The 18221-nt window shown below is 36.9% G+C and overlaps 1 protein-coding gene across 4 annotated transcripts in view; it reads right to left on the bottom strand.

The window, feature by feature from the left end:
- The window catches only part of kif14 (kinesin family member 14), a 107232-nt gene that overhangs the window by 15865 nt on the left and 73146 nt on the right, over positions 1–18221 (bottom strand). For 3 of the 4 annotated variants that reach the window (XM_043699739.1, XM_043699740.1, XM_043699741.1), the window contains exons 23-28: positions 11853–11947; positions 9641–9865; positions 8459–8643; positions 7394–7552; positions 4446–4568; positions 1610–1684 (exon numbers count right to left, since the gene is read on the bottom strand). In XM_043699739.1, the coding sequence (XP_043555674.1) occupies positions 1610–1684; positions 4446–4568; positions 7394–7552; positions 8459–8643; positions 9641–9865; positions 11853–11947 (862 nt within the window). The remainder of the gene's footprint in view (positions 1–1609; positions 1685–4445; positions 4569–7393; positions 7553–8458; positions 8644–9640; positions 9866–11852; positions 11948–18221) is intronic. The other variant, XM_043699742.1, reaches the window with a different exon arrangement.

The raw sequence follows: 18221 nt of genomic DNA, 5'->3' as shown, positions 1-18221 counted from the left end.
GTTCGCCATTTCGTTATTGTTTATCTGAAAGAAATGATTCGCAATGTGTCAATTCTATTTGGAAACAACCAGTATCTCACTGAAAAACCCATTTGTAGTAAAGCCTAGGCATAAAGTGACCATAAAACTACAGGTTCACCATGTCTTCAAACCTGACTTCAGCCAATGTCTTCACATCACTATCATGATCACAGAGTCACAGAGTTATACAGCATGGAAACAGACCCTTCAATCCAACTCATCCATGCCGACCAGATATCCCAATCTGACCTAATCCTATTTGGCTATATCATTAAATTTCAGACAGAACAGAAAGCCAAACCATTTTTAAGATTCTTTATCTTGGAAATAGCAAACATAATAAAATAAAATGTGTTTCCATAGCTGTTCAGCGAGTTCAGCACACAATGGGAACTCTCTTAGGGGGTCGGCGATGGCCTAGTGATATTATTACTGGACTGTTAACTCAGAGACCCAGGTAATGTCTGAATTATTAGGTGTTAGACAGCAATTCAGTTTTGCTTTGAAAATGCAGCCATTTAAACTAAGCACAAATCAACCTATTTTCAATCTTTCAATTAAAGATTATAACTCCCATTAAAGATTTCAACAGATGTAAAAGAGAGGTCTCACTGGACATAAAACTTACCAATAAAACAATAACCACAGATGAATACATTTAAAGCATGTTAACACAAGCTACAAATGGCTCTGATTTTCAAGATACCCATTTGAAATAGTAACATTAAATCATACTTATTTTTCCATGCATAGACTACAGCAGCAATTCTTGATTTTGCAGAGCAATTTTTAAGTGAGAGACATTCTGTACAGGAAGGATTAATATTATACCAAAATGATTATCACAAAATAACAAGACAATTAAAATAACAAGCCCTTTCATTTTCTCTGACATTAAAATACTTTTGTTATTTGTTCTTACTGAAAAGCAAGAAATGTGTGGATGTTGACAGTGGATTTAATAAAAACTCCACAAATATTAATACTTGGTCTCTTGTTTATATATTTTACCAAGTTATTGTCAGCAAAGCTCAGGACATATTCTCAAATTGCACCTACAAACCATATTCAGCAACCTTCCACTTAACGCGCATATTTGAAAAATTGAAAATACCTAATGTAATAGCTATGTACAATAGCTATTGTCCATCTTTATCTGTTCATGAACATTGCTTCCAGGTGGCATCCATCATAAAATTAAAACTTTGCTAACAAGGCATTATAGGATGCAACTTGGTATTAAATCAGAACACCTACCAACGCTAATGACAAAAAGGAAGCACAGAAATAAAGTGATGCAATACTTTCCAGAATTACAATTTTAAAAGATAGGTTACTGTAATAAACTGAGGCTCGAGATGTTACACACATTCAAAAACAAACATTCCTGACTCAAACATTTTCTATTTTATTTCTATGAAATGCTGCTCTCTGTTGAGGTAGGACAAACATTTTCATGCACAAAATAAACAGTACTTACATACTTCTGTTCACCACTCAATTTATTCTTTTGGGCCATATAGGTAACAGAAGTGTCAGTCATAAAAGTTTAACATTACAATGAATGCAAATCTTTAATATCCCTCACCTTTTTAAGTTCCATGAGATAGTTTTGTATTGACACCGACAATGCCATGCTCCACTTCTTTAATTTCTCAAATACCTCAAACGTTAAAAAAAAAATTGCTGTACTTATTATACAAAATCTGCACATATCATATATATGTATATACAAATAACTGTCTGCTCTTAATATGGCGTGGAACTCGAACATTTCCTGGGTTGAAAATTGATTGCTACACTATGGTTAGGGTGTACAGCTCTGGTCGTCATATTCTAAAGGAAGAGACGTTGGAAAACATGCAAAAACATTTGTTTGGATGATATCGGAACTGTGTATCACGACAGACTGAACAAATTGGAGCTCTCTCTTAAAAACATGCAGAGGGGAGAAAGAGGGATGATTAAGAAAATGTTTTTACTTGTGAGTGCAAGACGAGGGGTCGGAAATATACATAGCCACAAACACATCCAATAGAGAGAGAATTCAAAAGAAACATTTACTCAAAAGTGTGGCAAGAATGTGGAATGCACTATGACAAGGAGTTATTGGAGCAAATAGCACTGATTTATTTAAAGATAGGCTAGATGAATAAATGAATGAGAAAAAGAAGTATTGCTGATAGATGAAGTTCAGCAAGAAATGGTTCATGGGAACTGTAAATTAATGCTCTGTGTCTGTGAAATATGTTAAGGTTTATTCATTTTATCTTGAATGAATCATGTTAATAATGAGTAAAGATATTTCATAACAATTATATAGATAACTACAGCTATAGAAGATGGTCCTTTCCCCAAGAAAGCTTAAGCTGGGGATAAGGATATTAAAAGATACTGAGTAACTGAACAACTCAGTAACAGAAGAATGGTGAGAAACACAGGTCCAATGACTAATTAGTCCAAAGTGTAGCTGTAAGTTACTTGAAAGAGCTCCCCTGAAATTATCTTAGAAGGAAGTGGGGAAGAGAACGAGGTAGGATTTGGTGAGGAAGAAACTTTAACTACGTGAGAAAGTTTCACTAAGGGAAAGGTGTTGTCATCCTTGCAACAGGTTCTGTCCAAGTGATGTCATCTTGCAATCATCTAGAAGGGGCCTTGGATGACAAGGACAATACTTGCAAATTAATGGACATTCTACATAAAGGAAGTTTTTTTTTATGCTCCTAAAATGTCTTCTGCCTAAATCTGCTGGTTTATCAACTTGAATGAATGGCACAGAGGTTAATTAACTACCTCAGGTGATGAGTGAATTCACTTATTACCTGAATCAATGCTATAAGGTAATATTACAGCACTAAATAAACAAAGCCTTTAATGCAAATCATCTTGCATTTAACTCCATTAACATACAATAATTTCTTCAAAGCTCTCACACTCACTATTCTGTATTTACCAAGAGAAAAAAATCAGTGTTGCCATGCAACAAAACAGTTGCTTCAAGGCTATGTACACTACCTACTGGTGAATGAGAGCATTAACCTATTGACAAATGGAATGATATTTCTCGTCACTTGCAATCTTTTATTAACCTCACGATGCTATACATTTAGGGTGATAAACAACAACTTTTGCTAAATTAAATCTATCTTTGGGAGGCATAAACACTTTCATTTTGTTAATCTTTTACATACAGCCAGCAGTTGTAGAAGCGGAAAGTGATGAAATGACAAGAAAATCAAACAACTGCAGACGTTGGAAATCAAAGAAAACAGAAATTGCGGGAAAGACTCAGTAGATCTGGCAGGATCTGTGGACAGAAAGCAGAGTTAGTTTTTAGGGTCCAGAGACCCTTTTTTTTTCAGAACAGATGAGGCTAGTTGTCATACTGCAACAAATCAACAACCTCAAATATTTGAACCTGTATGTATAAATATTTTGAAACACAAGTCATGACTTCAGATGTAGTATAGGTCTCTTGGTCCATATCATGATAAACATTTGAACAATTAAATTAATTTATTAAAACTCCTGTCTTCCTAAAATGATTTTTAAAAATTACTTCATATTAACATCATCACTAACAACTCAATAGTATTTGAGGAATACAGCAGAAAAAGTGCTGGCAGTGTTAAAGATTTTATGGCATGGTTAGTGCAATAATGCATTTTGCAAATAAGATAGTTCAATTTATGAAGAACACAAGAAATAAGAGCAGCAGTAGCCCATATGGGCCTTCATGCCTGCTCCGCCATTCAATACAGTCATGGTTCATCTTGAACTTCAACTCCACTCCCCCGACACTGCTCTTTTCATAACCCTTGGTTCCCTGAGAGGTCGAAAATCTTTCCTCTCAGCTTTGAATGTATTAAATTATGGAGCATATGCAACCCTCCAGGTAAAGAATTCCAAAGATTCACATTTCTTTGAGAGAAGTAATTTTTCCTCTTCTCAGTCCTAAATGGATCACCACCTTTTTCAGCGATCCTATGTTTTAATAAAGTAATGACAAATTTTTGTCTTTTTTCACATTCCTATCTTGTGAAGGATAACTTGATAACTTAAACAGGCCAGTTGCGAGTGATGAACAATGGTTTGAAATTTCTCAAAAGCTGTGATTCAAGACAACCTTTGGATTCTCCCATTCATTTTCAAGCTTAGATAAGGATGTGGCATGCAGGATAAATGAACATATTCAAAGATATTATGAGTATCTTTACAGTATATAATTATCTATATATTATTGCACTGATTATCACAGAATCTGGGAGAAAAATACCAGAACTCATGATTAATTTTGATTTCAAAATTAGTTATGCAAAGAAAAGCAAATTGCTTTAAATAAAATTATACCCATTACTCAATCCAATCAATTAGGTATTGCAAATTTAACATACCATATGATGAATTTCAAACAGTCAGATTACCTCCAACTTTGATGATGGTCTTTGCAACAACTTCTGATGGTCCTTGATATTTTTTAGACCAGCATCCAAAAGACCTTCCATTCCAGATTCTACTCCTTCAAAAAGGCAGGTCATAACACTCCTCTGTGAAGACATTTGGAGCATAATTCAAGTTTAGTACCAAAGTAAAAAGGGAAGTTTTTTTATTTAAGTTAGATGTGTAGATTTTGAGTAATGTGATTTGGTTTGGAAACAGTATGATCCAAAGTATGTAATATATTATCATTTAGGAATTTAAATGTTTAAAATAGAGGCAGATGGGATTAGGTTTCAGTTCTTTGAAGGTAGCTTTCTATTTTAGAAAGGTCAGAAAAAGTTATTTGAAAAAGTGACCTACATACAGAATTTCTAAGCAAACACACAGAATTTCTAAGCAAATTCTAAGAAAATGCCCAGCAAGAAATCTGTAAAGTTAATTTATAAAGTGCTTAAATTACTGAGTTTATGATCTGCAGAAAAACAAATGGTCAAAGGTCACTTAGTTTAGTCTGAATTCTGTTCAGAGGAATCAGGTTTCACTTTCATTCCAGCAGAAGAATAAATCTTCAGTTCAGGACAGCAGTTTCACCCTCATAAATAGGGAAGGATAGTTTGTGAAATCTCCAAGCTAAGTGAGTTGTACAGAACTTTCAAGCATTCAGAACTAAAAACAAATTTCAGCTATCAGAAATAGGTGGTGGTTCAGGCCACTAGATCTGTAAAGAAGTCTTAAAACTGTTTCAGGAATCCAAGAATGAAAACTGGAAAAGTTAGTTAAGAAAGAAATTAAGAGTTAAAATTGGAGTGATATTTTTCTGGGATTAATTATTCGAAAAAGGTTTTCCTGGGATAAGGGTTGAATTTTGTTGTTACTGCTTATGACAAGAACGTTTCAATTTGATTTACATATATGTAATTTTTTTTCTTTTGTTTAATAAATTTGAGTTTTTGTATTTAAACAACTTGGCAGCCTTATTTTGTACATTTCAATAATTAATCATCATGGTAACAAAACTATAGAAATAAAACCTCTGATCTGTCAAGACATGTTTCATTCTGGGCTCTTTTCGTCCAGTATTACTATCAGCTTTTGATTACAGCAGCAGAAACAATTCACCTTTGTCAGATTCCATGCTGCAAGATATATAAATATGGTCACATCTTGAATTCAAGACATCTAGACAGCAAATGGACAACACCTTTCTATACTGTCAATCACCATTTGTTTGTGTCTCTCTCCAGTCATTCAACTTTCAATCAGAAGTTCCAATTTCATACTCTAACCAATTATCATGGCCTGGGCGAAAGAGATAAAGCAGAAAAAAGAATGGATAGCAGGTTGTTGACGAATTTCATCAAAAACTCAATCAAAAAGTTTTCAAAGGAGAAAAGCAGACTGAGTCCAGGATTTAGGAGCCAATGGTAGCATATGGCCAAGGCAGTGAAAGACTGTGTCATTAATACTATGTAGAGAAGGAATAGACAGATATAGATAAATTAATTCCAGAAGTTGGGAATTTACAACAAATATATGTAATCTAAAAAGTAAAATAGACATTTGAAGAAAAATCACAAAGCATTTTTTCCAAGGTTAGTGAAAATCTGGGGCTCTAGAATTTCCACAGTAAAATTGATAACACTTTTAGGACACTAGGAAAAGACATCAAAAGTTATGGAGCAGTAGTAGGAAAATAGAATATAGGTACAGTACAATTGAGGACTGAATACTGGGTAAAAAAGACAGGAGCCTGACTAGCCAACTCCTGTTCCCATGAAAATATGGGAGAGAATTGATATTAGGATTTTAAATTGAAAATCTTGAGGGACAAGGACGTGTTTTAAAACTTGACTGGGATAAACAGATCTCGAATAAGTTTGGGTTTTAATAGAGTGGAACATGACAGACTGTTAAAGCAGACTAAAAAAGTCACAAACCAATATACATAAAATAATGAGATGGATGCAGAGGCAAGGTGGCACAGTGGTTAGCACTGCTGCCTCACAGCGTCAGAGACCTGGGTCAATTCCCGCCTCAAGCAACTAACTGTGTGGAGTTTGCACATTATCCCAGTGTCTGCGTGGGTTTCCTCCGGGTGCTCTGGTTTCCTCCCACAAGTCCAAAAATGTGCAGGTTAGGTGAATTGACCATGCTAAATTGCTCGTCGTGTTAGGTGAAGGGGTAAATGTAGGGGAATGGGTCTGGGTGGGTTGCGCTTCAGCGGGTCAGTGTGGACTTGTTGGGCCGAAGGGCCTGTTTCCACACTGTAAGTAATCTTAGTCATCTAAAAGTTATTTTGGTGATATTAACAAACAGATGACAAGGATTAAGAATTTGATGCATAGTCCTTAGTACAAACATAACAGATAGAATCAATATTCAGGAGCGGAATGTATGGTGGGTGTGGAAACAATGGCTTTGGTCTTATTGGTCTTTAAATGAGAGAAGTTTGACTCATCCATTAGAATCAGAATTGTAAGGATGATTGATAATAGCAGCTGACCCAGTGCTTGCATATGATACCACAGAGGTAGGCGAGGAAGAGAAGGCAACCAAGGATACATCAGTGAAGGATTTCAGAGGTGATAATGCTACATAGATCATTGCTATCGAAACACACCTGATTGTAAAGTTAAATGCCGTCAATGTGAGGCGGACAAGTAGACAAACCAAATAAATGAACCATTTGTTATCTGAAAAGATGGTGTCAAGCTTGGTGTTCATCACAAAAATGACTGAAGATTACACAACATCTGAAAGGAGGTTATGACAGACGATTCTAGAAATTCTAACATTTTGGCAATTTATTTTAAGCACATATGTTATTTTTTAAACATGAAACTTCCTTAAAATACAGAAAGAACAGATTTCATACTATTCATTCAATTCTCAATGTTTGGAATTTTTTCTTGAGGCTGGAAAAACGCAGTACCTTGTAACTGGGTGAATCATCTATGTTCTCTTCGTCAAAATTCAGCTCCATGCTCATGAATGCTGCCAAATGACCTATGTGCTTTACAAGTCTTCTAATTGTTTGGCTTATTTTGTTCTCAGCTTCCATTACCATGGAAGAAATGTCTGAATCACAGCCCTGGAAACACACAAACAGACATAATGCTTTATTCAATATCTTGCTGCAAGCTTAACTCCTCCTCCTCCAGTTTTCAGAAATCCTATATGCAGGCAAGAATTTATTAGAATAAAACTTCACTGGTATTCAATTTTTTTGTTCTGAAACTGTTGCTTTTTTTTTAGTAAACAAGCAAAACAATTGCATATGTTGGAAATCTGAACAGAACTCAAAATGCAGTACATACATCATAAGTAACTCAATACATCTAAGTAGAAAAGGCAGGATAACATTGAGTAAAATTTGGTAAGAGGTTTACAGCATACTGAAATTATTTTACACTTTCTTTTATATCCTTAATCTGGTCTGTTAGATTGCTAGTGCTACAGTACAAGTTGTTGGCATTTTCAACCTGGAAGCAAAACCTTTATGTACTGTTGAAAATTACATAACAATTCATTTATAGTTACTCCACTGATGGAAAGTTAGAATTATCAGTTAAGGATCTGTTGTTAAATTAAGGTAAAAATAAAATGTAATATGGGCTGACAGCGCCAAGATGGCTAACAAGGCCAACAAGATGCATGTTTGGCTACAATGATGTCACATTGTTGCAACAGAATCTTCTGGCAGCTCCATTTGCTGCTGTCCCCTAACCACTTTGCTCAGGGAGTGGGGCGATGATTGAGACATTTAGGGCTCATTCTGAGCGTGCTTCTGGGTTAATTGTTTTCTAATACATTTTAGAGGCACCTCTTGTATGGATGTTGTGTTTCTACGCAGGTTGCTGTGCAACCTAGTGGTGGCACTGGCAATAAATGTTGCCAAAATAAAAACAGAGGCACAACTTTGAATGTTAATCTTGTCAGCAGTAAGTTCTTCTATGCTTATTTTCCAGACAAAATAATAGAAAATAACATTACATACCTGCAATAATAATTGTAAGTTTCTACCCAATGTCCTAACTTCCCCAAACAGTTCATCTTCAATGATCCCAAAGCAATTGTCTTTTGGGACAGTGTCAATCCACAACTTCAGTAAAATTGTGATCCTTTCAAAAACAGATGTGGCTCTGACACAATAAGTCTGCATGGCTCGATTATTAGTGAACACTGTTGAAATAAAAATCAAAATTATGCATGAAAAACTAAGCCCATAAATTCTTTCATTTCTTTCAAACTGACATACAAATTAGCAGAAATAGGTCATTTAACCCCTCAAGCCTGCTCCACGAAACACTACAATCATGGTTGATCTGATTGTAGGCTCAAATCCACATTCCCATATACCACTGATACCATTCAACCCTTTGCTTTTCAAGAATCTACCTACTTCTGCCCTAAAGACTTTCCAGGACATTTCCTGAACAGGGAGTGGAAGCAGAGAGTTTCATGATACTCAGAAAATTTCATTTCATCTCTGCTTTCAACGGTCTACCCTTGATTTTTTAAATAGTGACCCTGGACTTAAATTCTCTCTTACCAGGAAACATACTCTTCACATCTATCCTGAAAAGACTCCTCAGAAGCTTGGACATTTTAAGCAAGTCACATTCTGCTTTTCCAGTCTCCAGCCAATACAAGCCCAGCCTGTCAAACCTTTTCTCACAAGCCAACACAATCAATCTAGGTACTAGTCTAGTAGCCATTCACGAAACTGCCTCCAATGTTTTGAACCCTTGCTTAAATTAAAAAGTGAACAATATTGTGAACAATATTCTAGATGCAATTTCATCAGTACCTCAAGTAATTTAAGCATAACTTCACTACTTTTGTATTCTATCCCCTTGTGATAAATGATAACATTCTATTGGATTTCCTAATTACTTGTTGCACGTGCATACTAACCTTTTGCAATTCATGCACAAGGATACCCATCTTATTGCTCTGCAATCACTTTATTTTGTCATTTAAAAGGTTTGCAATCTCTGCCACAACAAAGAAACCTATTTAACTCAGATTTATTGTCCAGTTCTCAGAATAAACTCATCATACATCATTGGAAAGCATGCAGTTACTTGTTTTTTCCTTTCAGTTCTAATAAATGCCAAAATACTTTTGGAAATAAAAGCTAAATTCAATTTTTTAAAAATCAGAATGACACACTTACAGCTTTGTTGACTTTCTTCATCTAGCTGTTCGTAGGATTGAGATATTTCCATCGTCCATTTGTGAATAGTTAGGAGGTCAGTGATAAGTCTGACTGGAATGTTCTCCTGTGATAAATAACTTCTTCCCAGAAAATCAACAGCTTCCCCTAAAAGTTCCTTACAAACAGCAGGCAGTGTCGATTCCGACCCTGCTAATATTACACTCTGAGAAACGTTCAGCAAATCTGTTTGGAAATGAAAAGAATCTCATTAGTGAAACTACTTGAATAATTGCTTAAACAGTTCAGGTTCCATCTTGAATACAAAATAATTTTTATGATTCAGAAAACAAATTCCTCTAACAAAACCTGCTTTATGTAGAAATTCATTTTGCCCCAGTTTTAATTTTGCTGAACTATAATATTTCTTATGCAATTTGAAAAAAGGCATTGAGCAGTTTATTTGGGAAAATTTACAATGAAGCCATTATGGGAAACAATGCTTTTTATACTTAAAGTCCATCTACCTTGCAATGGCAGTATTCCCATCTGTCAAGAAGCATGTTAAAGCAGGTAAAATTTAACGAAGCAACTGCTGCGCAACTTGAAATTCATAGACATAACTCAGAAGTTACGTGCATTCTTCATCTTGTCACACAGCAGCTATTATGTTGCCTCGAGTTCAATAAGGTTGGCAGCTGTCCTAAACGATAAAATGTGGCATCCATGGAGTTGCCATGGTGACGCCTTAACAATTTTCTTTGCAAAGTACATACTCAAAACAACTTAATCTACATAATCATTACAAATGCTTTTTTATATTGTATAATTCAAAGGAAGGTTTGCAATACTTCTGATAGAAATAATGACAAAATAATATTCACTAAAATGAATTGGTGCTGACAAAATGCTCAGTCACATTTACCACAAGCACCAAAAAATGTGGTCTGAAGTCAGAAATATTCAAGTCAAAAGAATATGTGCTGAGGAGATGCAGCTTTGAAAAAAGTCAGGTATTTGGAATTGCCTTAACATTATGCCCCTGTGAATTAATAAACCAAAGGAATCAAGAACCCCCACAAAAATTGTTAGCAGCTATTTGGTTTAAAAGGTTCTAAAGTAATAATGTATATCATACAATCTGTATCCAATCGTGAACCACATGTCAGGGTATGCATGCACATGTGCATGTGTTTGGGGAATGGGGAATGAGTGGTATGTGCACATGGAGAATGCATGTGGGGGAGGTGATTGGTGTAAATGGACCAAGCATATGAGAGAGGGGAGTGAGGGAGAGAGAGGGTACAAGGGAGAGTTGGAGAGTGGGGGAGAGAGTAGGAGAATGCTTGAGAGCAAGGGAGCTCCCACGTGTCAGACTGTGTGTGTGTGTGTGTGTGCGTGCGTGTGTGTGTGCGTGTGTGTTTTGTGCGCGTGTGTGTGTGTGTGTGTTGGGGGTGAAGTAACGATGGAGGTGGAAATGGTTACATTTCAGTTAATCCACAGAAATCTTACTTGATTGAACAAGTGGCCAATCTACTGCAAGCTCTTTTGGAAGATGGTGGCAGCAGAAATTGGAATGTTTCTTTCTGATTCAGCAATTCCTATGTTAAGACAGCATATTGTAATATTTTGCAGACCACATTCCACATTCAATTCCACCTGTGCAGAGAGCCAATCTCAACTGGGATGACGTAAAAATTTGCTTAAGAATACCAGAGTTCAGGAAGCAGGTGAGAAAGAGAGACTGGGAATTTCTAGGTTTAAATCATCCACTTTCTACTATTAAAAGTAGCCATAGCTTCTATTCACAATAGCTATCCATTGGTTGGCACACAACATGCGTGCAAGCAAACGAGATTGGCTTTAGGTATATCTGAACTTGTCAACGCCATTCAGACTCACGTGAAATTAATAGAATGTGATCGGTGACAATGGAGCCATGAAAAAAGGTGAAGGTCATCAGGGATAGGTAAGAATGAGAGATTGAGATTACAGTCAGACCAGCCATGGTCAGCACGGCTGACTAGAGGGGCTAGCCGGCTGCTCCCGCTCCTAATTTTTATGCATCTATATACATATTCAGGACAAGAAATAGGGTCAAGGTAAAGGGAGAAGACAGACAGAAATGACCAAAAACAAAATCAAGTACTCATTATACATTCAAGTACTCATTGAAACAGTATCATTTGTGAACTGAATTACTATATACAGATATAGAACAGTTTGGAGATACCTGGTGAATGTGCAGAATGCAGATTCTGAACGCTTAAAGCTTGGATTCCTGCTAAACATCCAGACATTCGTTTGCTTTTGAAAAAGCTTCTACTTCTAAGCATGAAAAAAGTTAATAATGGAATTTCAGTTCTTTGAAACATAACAAATTGCTGCATTTATATCATTAACATAGTACCTAAGTGCTGATCTATGTATTTACTCATTCTAAATCATAATACAAATTTAAAGAAAAACAGAACTATGAATGCTGGAGTATATAACTGATGGGGCACTTAGGATATATTTTAAGGTAAATACTCTTTTTCAAATTATTCATGTGATTCAAACTGGTACAAACTGTAATCTGATGTGAACACTAATAAAATAAACTTTACATGCACAATTCAAGATTCCTGCACTATAATACTGATTGCACTTCAAATTACTTAATTGGGTGTAAAGTGCTTAGTAATGTCAACGATCATAAAAAGCATGACATTAATGCAAGTTTTTATTTTTAAGCAATGCTGGAACAGAATACAGAAATAAACTTGTATTTTAAAACAGCCCAATATATATGGTGCTTCATGAATTAGCAAAATATTACAAAATAAATTGTTGAGACCCCAGGAGGTCATCTCTAGAAATGTTGCAACCAATTCTACCAGCAAAACCAAAAAACAATGAGATTAATGTTTTTTTTTGTTTTGATGGTATTGATTGAGACACGAATACTGGCATAAAACTGGAAGAATTGCTGATCTGATTTTAATGATATTTTTCCACAACAGTTGGTAAGGATTTTATTTCACCTGAAGGTTAGAGGCTCCAATAATATATGGGTTTGAAAGTAGAGTACAGACCTGAGCACTTGTGTGGAACTCAAGAAGGAATCTCTGATCAAGAAATAAGAGCACTATCAACTGAACCATGTTGATGCATATAAGAGAAAGCAGTTTTATGTTTTCCCTGAGTAAGATCAACTAATTCCTACAATATAGCTGATAACATTTAGCTGGGGTTTTAAGAGGTCATGTCAAATATAGTGCCAGTTTGGCTAAAAATTAGCATAAAAATTAACACTAATTGCAAAGTGTTAAAAGAATTTATAGAATAGAAACTCTAGAGCGTGGAAACAGGCCCTTTGGCCCAACAAGTCCACACCGACCCTCTAAAGGGTAACCCACCCAGACCTATTCCCTTACCCTATAAACTTATACTATAGGCAATTCACCTAACCTGCACATCTTTGAACTGTGGGAGGAAACCCACACAGACATCGAGAAAATGTGCAAACTCCACACAGACAGTCACAGTCACCAGAGGCGGGAATCGAACCTGGGTTCCGGGCACTGTGAGGCAGCAGTGCTAACCACTGTGCCACTGCGCTGCCCCCATTCTATAGAGCACTATTTCTTAAGAGGGTATCGAGTTAAGTAAAACATGTATCTTTTGACAGGTGATAATGAAATGCTCTGGAATTTTTATTCATTTGATTTTTTGTCTAATATTATTACATAGCAATCAGCTCGCTCTAGGAATTTGGACTTTTGTTATGGAGATGCACTGTCTCAAACACCTTAATAAATATCTACATCTAACAATGATGTTCACTTAGAAATATGTATGAAGGGAAAATGCTAGAGTAGAAAACAATTAAATAACCAAACAGGATATTAATGCTTTTACTGCTAAAGATGGAACCTCCTATAAAGATCACATTTGTTTTTTTAAAGACGCTTTCTCAAATACACATTTCTTTCCTAACTGAATAAGGTTATTTTAGTTTTTTTTAAAGCAATTACTAAACTTCTGAATTTGCTGTCGATTTGCAATTTTATGCAATTCATAAAATTGGCAAAATGTTGCCAAGCAACAGTATTCCAACTGCACTACAAAACCTATATAAAAAGCACTGTCAGCATTCAAGGCAGAATTACAGCAGAGATTATTTCAGTGCCTTAGCAATACAATAAAATGAATATGCAGAGCAAAAATCTATTTTCACAGACTGTTTCCACATTTTACAAAGATGCAGCACAAAGTCATCAGTAACACAGCTATCAAGTGGCAAAATACACAATTCTCAAGAACACTAGCTTCTGTTTCAGTTGGCAGATACAAAGTAGACTTTTTTTCAAACATCGAAACTTAGAGAAGGAAATTTACCAAGTATCATCGACTTCTGAAAATAACTTTTTAAAAAAAAAATCAACATTTCAGGTTCAGTTAGTTTGGTGCTATTTTCATTATATAATGTCGGAACTATATGTACACATACACACATTTAAAAAAAAAAGTCCAGCATTGCTTTAGACAACATCAAAGGGACAATATGCATCACCCGGAACACAAGCAAATGTATTTGTCGTGATTGTAACAATGTCAACCAGATGGACCTCAGAATGAGTTCCCTGATTAGACCAGGTTAACAGCCCCAGTCAGGCATTTCTGGCTGTCAGATAAGAACATATGTGTCAGACACCTTGACATTGACAGCTGGCTCACAGGGCTGGATCAGTGTCAAGGACATTCCACATATAAATAAAAGGATGACTTAGTGATGGGATATTGGCCTCTGTGGAGTTATTTCAGTGGCAATGAAAGTAAGGCACACTCCTGAAGAAATTTGCTCACAACAGTTGTCTTTGGAGTAAGCATTTCTGGCATCATGCTGCTTATTTAGATAGCTTAAATGTGATTCTGCCAAAGACTGGGCGCAGAATATGGAAACAATGTGTTATTGTTTTCCCTGGCAAAAGACACTGGGGCAGAAGAAAAGTAACAAATAGTTCTCCTAACAGCTTGTGGACCCACAGCTTTTTAACTTATTAGGAGCCGAACTTTCCCTGAGGCACCAGACACTAAAACCTTTTGAGAGTTGATGGATTTAGCTAAGGAATATTACAACTCCAAACCTCCTTTAATTCAGAGCTTTTCCTCAGCAATTTGAGGACGAGGAGAATCCATATCTGGACTTTTCACTAGGTTACGATGACCAGCAGAGGGACGTGACTTGGTTTCGACCCTTAATGAGATGGTGAGAGATCGTTTCATATGTGGGATTAATGCAAAAGCACCTAATCACTGAAGCCCAACTGGATTTCAAACAGACACTACAACTGGCTTAATCATTGGAAAAATACAGGAAGTGGAGCATATGAGTTGTAGAATATTTTGATGGAAGCTGTCACCCTCACCAGTTCAACTGAGCTTGGGAAACACTAATCAAATGAAGGCAATTGCATAGCGTCAATCAGGACATATTCTGAGCAGCCCACAGCAAGATCCCAAAACAAAGCCAAGCCTTGGCCAAATAGTTAAATATTCTTCAGGATTTCAGTCTGCAAGCCATTGCACTTGTTGCACGTATGTGACCCAGAGACTGCAAAAGAGTCCCACTACACCTAAACTGAGTAAGAGAACTCATATGCCAGTATCCAGGAGAGTACACACCCTGAAAAATCCACCTATATATGGTTTGGAACAGTTAAATTGCTTACAAATATCCAAATGAGAACCAATCAAAATAACTGACTGGTTAAATGGTGACCCAATTCTAATGGAGATTGATACTGGCGCAGCTGTTTCAGTAACCACAGAAGCAGTCTTTAACAAGATACGCTCTGGACTCCAACCCTTACGTTTGTGCAAGACCTCAGCTAGATTGAGACTCTATACTGGAAAACATTTACAATTTAAGGGTACAACTTCTGTTCTGGTCTCATATGAGATACAGCTGGTAGTGATAGGGAAAATCAGAGGGCCATCACAATCAGAACTGAAACTTTTTGGAGCCAGAGGCGCCAGATTACAGTAGAGGACAGTATATTATTATGGGGAGAAAAATTGATTGTCCCAAGCAAAGGTCACCACCAGATACTGGCTGCACTCCACCACAGTCATCCAGGGTCTCCAAAATGAAGATGTGTGTAAGAAGTTATGTCTATTGACCAGGATTGGTGTATAGACGTAGCCATGTTGGTGCGGCAGTGCCCAGAGTGCCAACAAGGACAAAAATTACTGCCAGTGGCTCCACATTTTTTGGGAATAGTCAGATAAACCCTGGACTCGTTTACATATCGAATATGCCGGTCCTTTTATTGGTTCAATGTTCTTAATCATTGTGGGCGCCCACGCAGAATGGCTGGACACGCATAGAGTTCATTCGTGAAACACAGATACAATAGAAAAACAGCACACACATTTTGCAATTCACGGACTCCTGGAAGTTTTGATCACAGATAATGGCCATCATTTATCAGCAGGGAATTTGAGTATTTCCTAAAGTTCCATGCCATTCAACCTACAAGGACAGCTCCACACCATCAATTGTCAAATGATCTGGTTGAAACAACCATCCGCGTTTTAAAGGCAGGCTTAAAGAAACACCCTACACCTTCACTAGATACCAAACTATCCCAGTTTGATTTGATTGTAGGACCACCTCTCATGCAAATACAGGGATAGGTCTGGCAGAGTTGCTAATGGGGAGAAGACTCTGCACCAGGTAAAATCTGATCTTACCAGACCTAGGGCTGACGGTGAAACAGCATCAGAAACATCAGTGCCAGACACAAGACTCCAATAAGTGAGAGAAATAGTTTACTTCAGGGGATGAAGTTTGGTGTAGAAGCCACCACAGCCTTGCAAACGTAAGAGGCATGGCTGACACAAGATCAGGTTCAGTGACGTATGAAGTCTGGCTAGGTGCAACGGTCCGAAACAAGCATGTGCACCATATGAGAGCTGCAAACTTGCAAATGGGGCATAAGCAAAACATGCCCAGCTCCTTCGAACAGTCAGAAAGGCTGGCAGAACCCGTGGGTGCTCCCCCTCCATCAAGCGTGGAAGAAACTTCAGAATCGGAGATGGACACCATGGACGTTGCTGTCTCAACATCTTTGTTGCCTGAAGAAGAGGATGAATTTCTTCTGAGATGCTCTGGGCACTGTGCATTTGATGCAGCCTATACTAGAGGCAGACTTAGAGGTACCTGACCTGGTGCTAAAACACCCCAGGAGGAGCCAAAAGAAAATGAACTGTTTTTTATCCTCACAATCAGAAGGGGTGAAATGCAGTGATTGTAAAGAGGTCAGCCAGCTGGACCTCGTAGAATGTGAGTTCACTGATTGAGACTGTTAATCTGGTTAATTAGGAAACCCTGGCAAATAGATGAACAGGAATGAGACATCCTGTTCACTCAGTGCTGGCTCTGAGGGAGCTGGATCAGTCTCGAGGGTTTCCACCTGTAAAGAAAAGGTGACTTGGGACGGGATTCTGATGTCTGTGTAGTTATTTTAGTATTGTGTTATGTAGGACTAGAACAACACCCTAAGTCCCTAAATAGTCTCAGTCACACCATCAAGACCTACTGCTGAACAAAGATTACATTCCTCCTACAGAAAGGGTACAGCTTCAAGAATGCCACTGTCAAATGTGTCTTAAAGGGGATCACTTGTGTACATTTGGGTTAGGAAGTATTTGGATTCAGAAATGGAAAAGATAAGCTCACACACATAAAATAGAATGGACAGTTGTCACATTATAGATACATACATGTAAAATCAGTAATGTGAGCAAAAAATACTGAACATGCTAAATGCAATACCTATATGTTGGAAATTAACTTGTTTCAGTTAAAGTTAATACTCCATTCTGTCAAAAAGATGGAAGCCTACTTCATGAAAAAAATTATACAAGTTGCACTGATTGGGATGATAATGTGAAAGTACAAACAGAAACAGAAAATAGGAGCAGGAATAGGTAATTCAAACCTTCAAGCCTGTTCTACCATTCAATATGATCATGGCTGATCATCCTACTTAATACTCCATTCCTGGTTTTTTCTAATATCCTATGTTCCCTTCCTATGTCCAAAAAGCTATACCTATCTCCTTAAAAACATTCAATGTTTTGGCCTCAATCACTTTCTGTGGCAGAGAATTCCACAGGCTCACCACTCTCTCTAAGTGAGGAAATTTCTTGTCTCAGTCTCAAATGGTTTTTCCCATAAACTTAGACTGTGACCCCTAGTTCTGAAATCCCCAGTCATTAAGAACATCCTTCCTGAATTTGCCCTGTTGAATCCTATTAGAATTTTATAGATTCCTATACAGTCCCTCTCATTCTTCTAAACTCAAATGAATATAGTTCTAATTGATCCAGTTTCTCTTCACACATATTACCTGCCATTCAGGAATCAGCTTGATAAATTTTTGTCTCATTCTCTCAGATTAGGAGATCGAAACTGCACACAGTATTCCAGATGTGGTCTCACCAGGACACTGTATGATTACAGCAAGCTCCTTCACTTGAATCCTCCTGCTATTATATTACCAAAGAGTTTTGAATTATCTGTTTTAAACCACTTTGAACTAAATCAAAA

The sequence above is a fragment of the Chiloscyllium plagiosum genome, chromosome 11 (genome assembly GCF_004010195.1).
Source record: "Chiloscyllium plagiosum isolate BGI_BamShark_2017 chromosome 11, ASM401019v2, whole genome shotgun sequence".
Taxonomy (NCBI): Eukaryota; Metazoa; Chordata; class Chondrichthyes; order Orectolobiformes; family Hemiscylliidae; genus Chiloscyllium; species Chiloscyllium plagiosum.
Note: the sequence above shows the minus strand (reverse complement) of the source record. Positions and strands in the feature narration are given on the sequence as shown.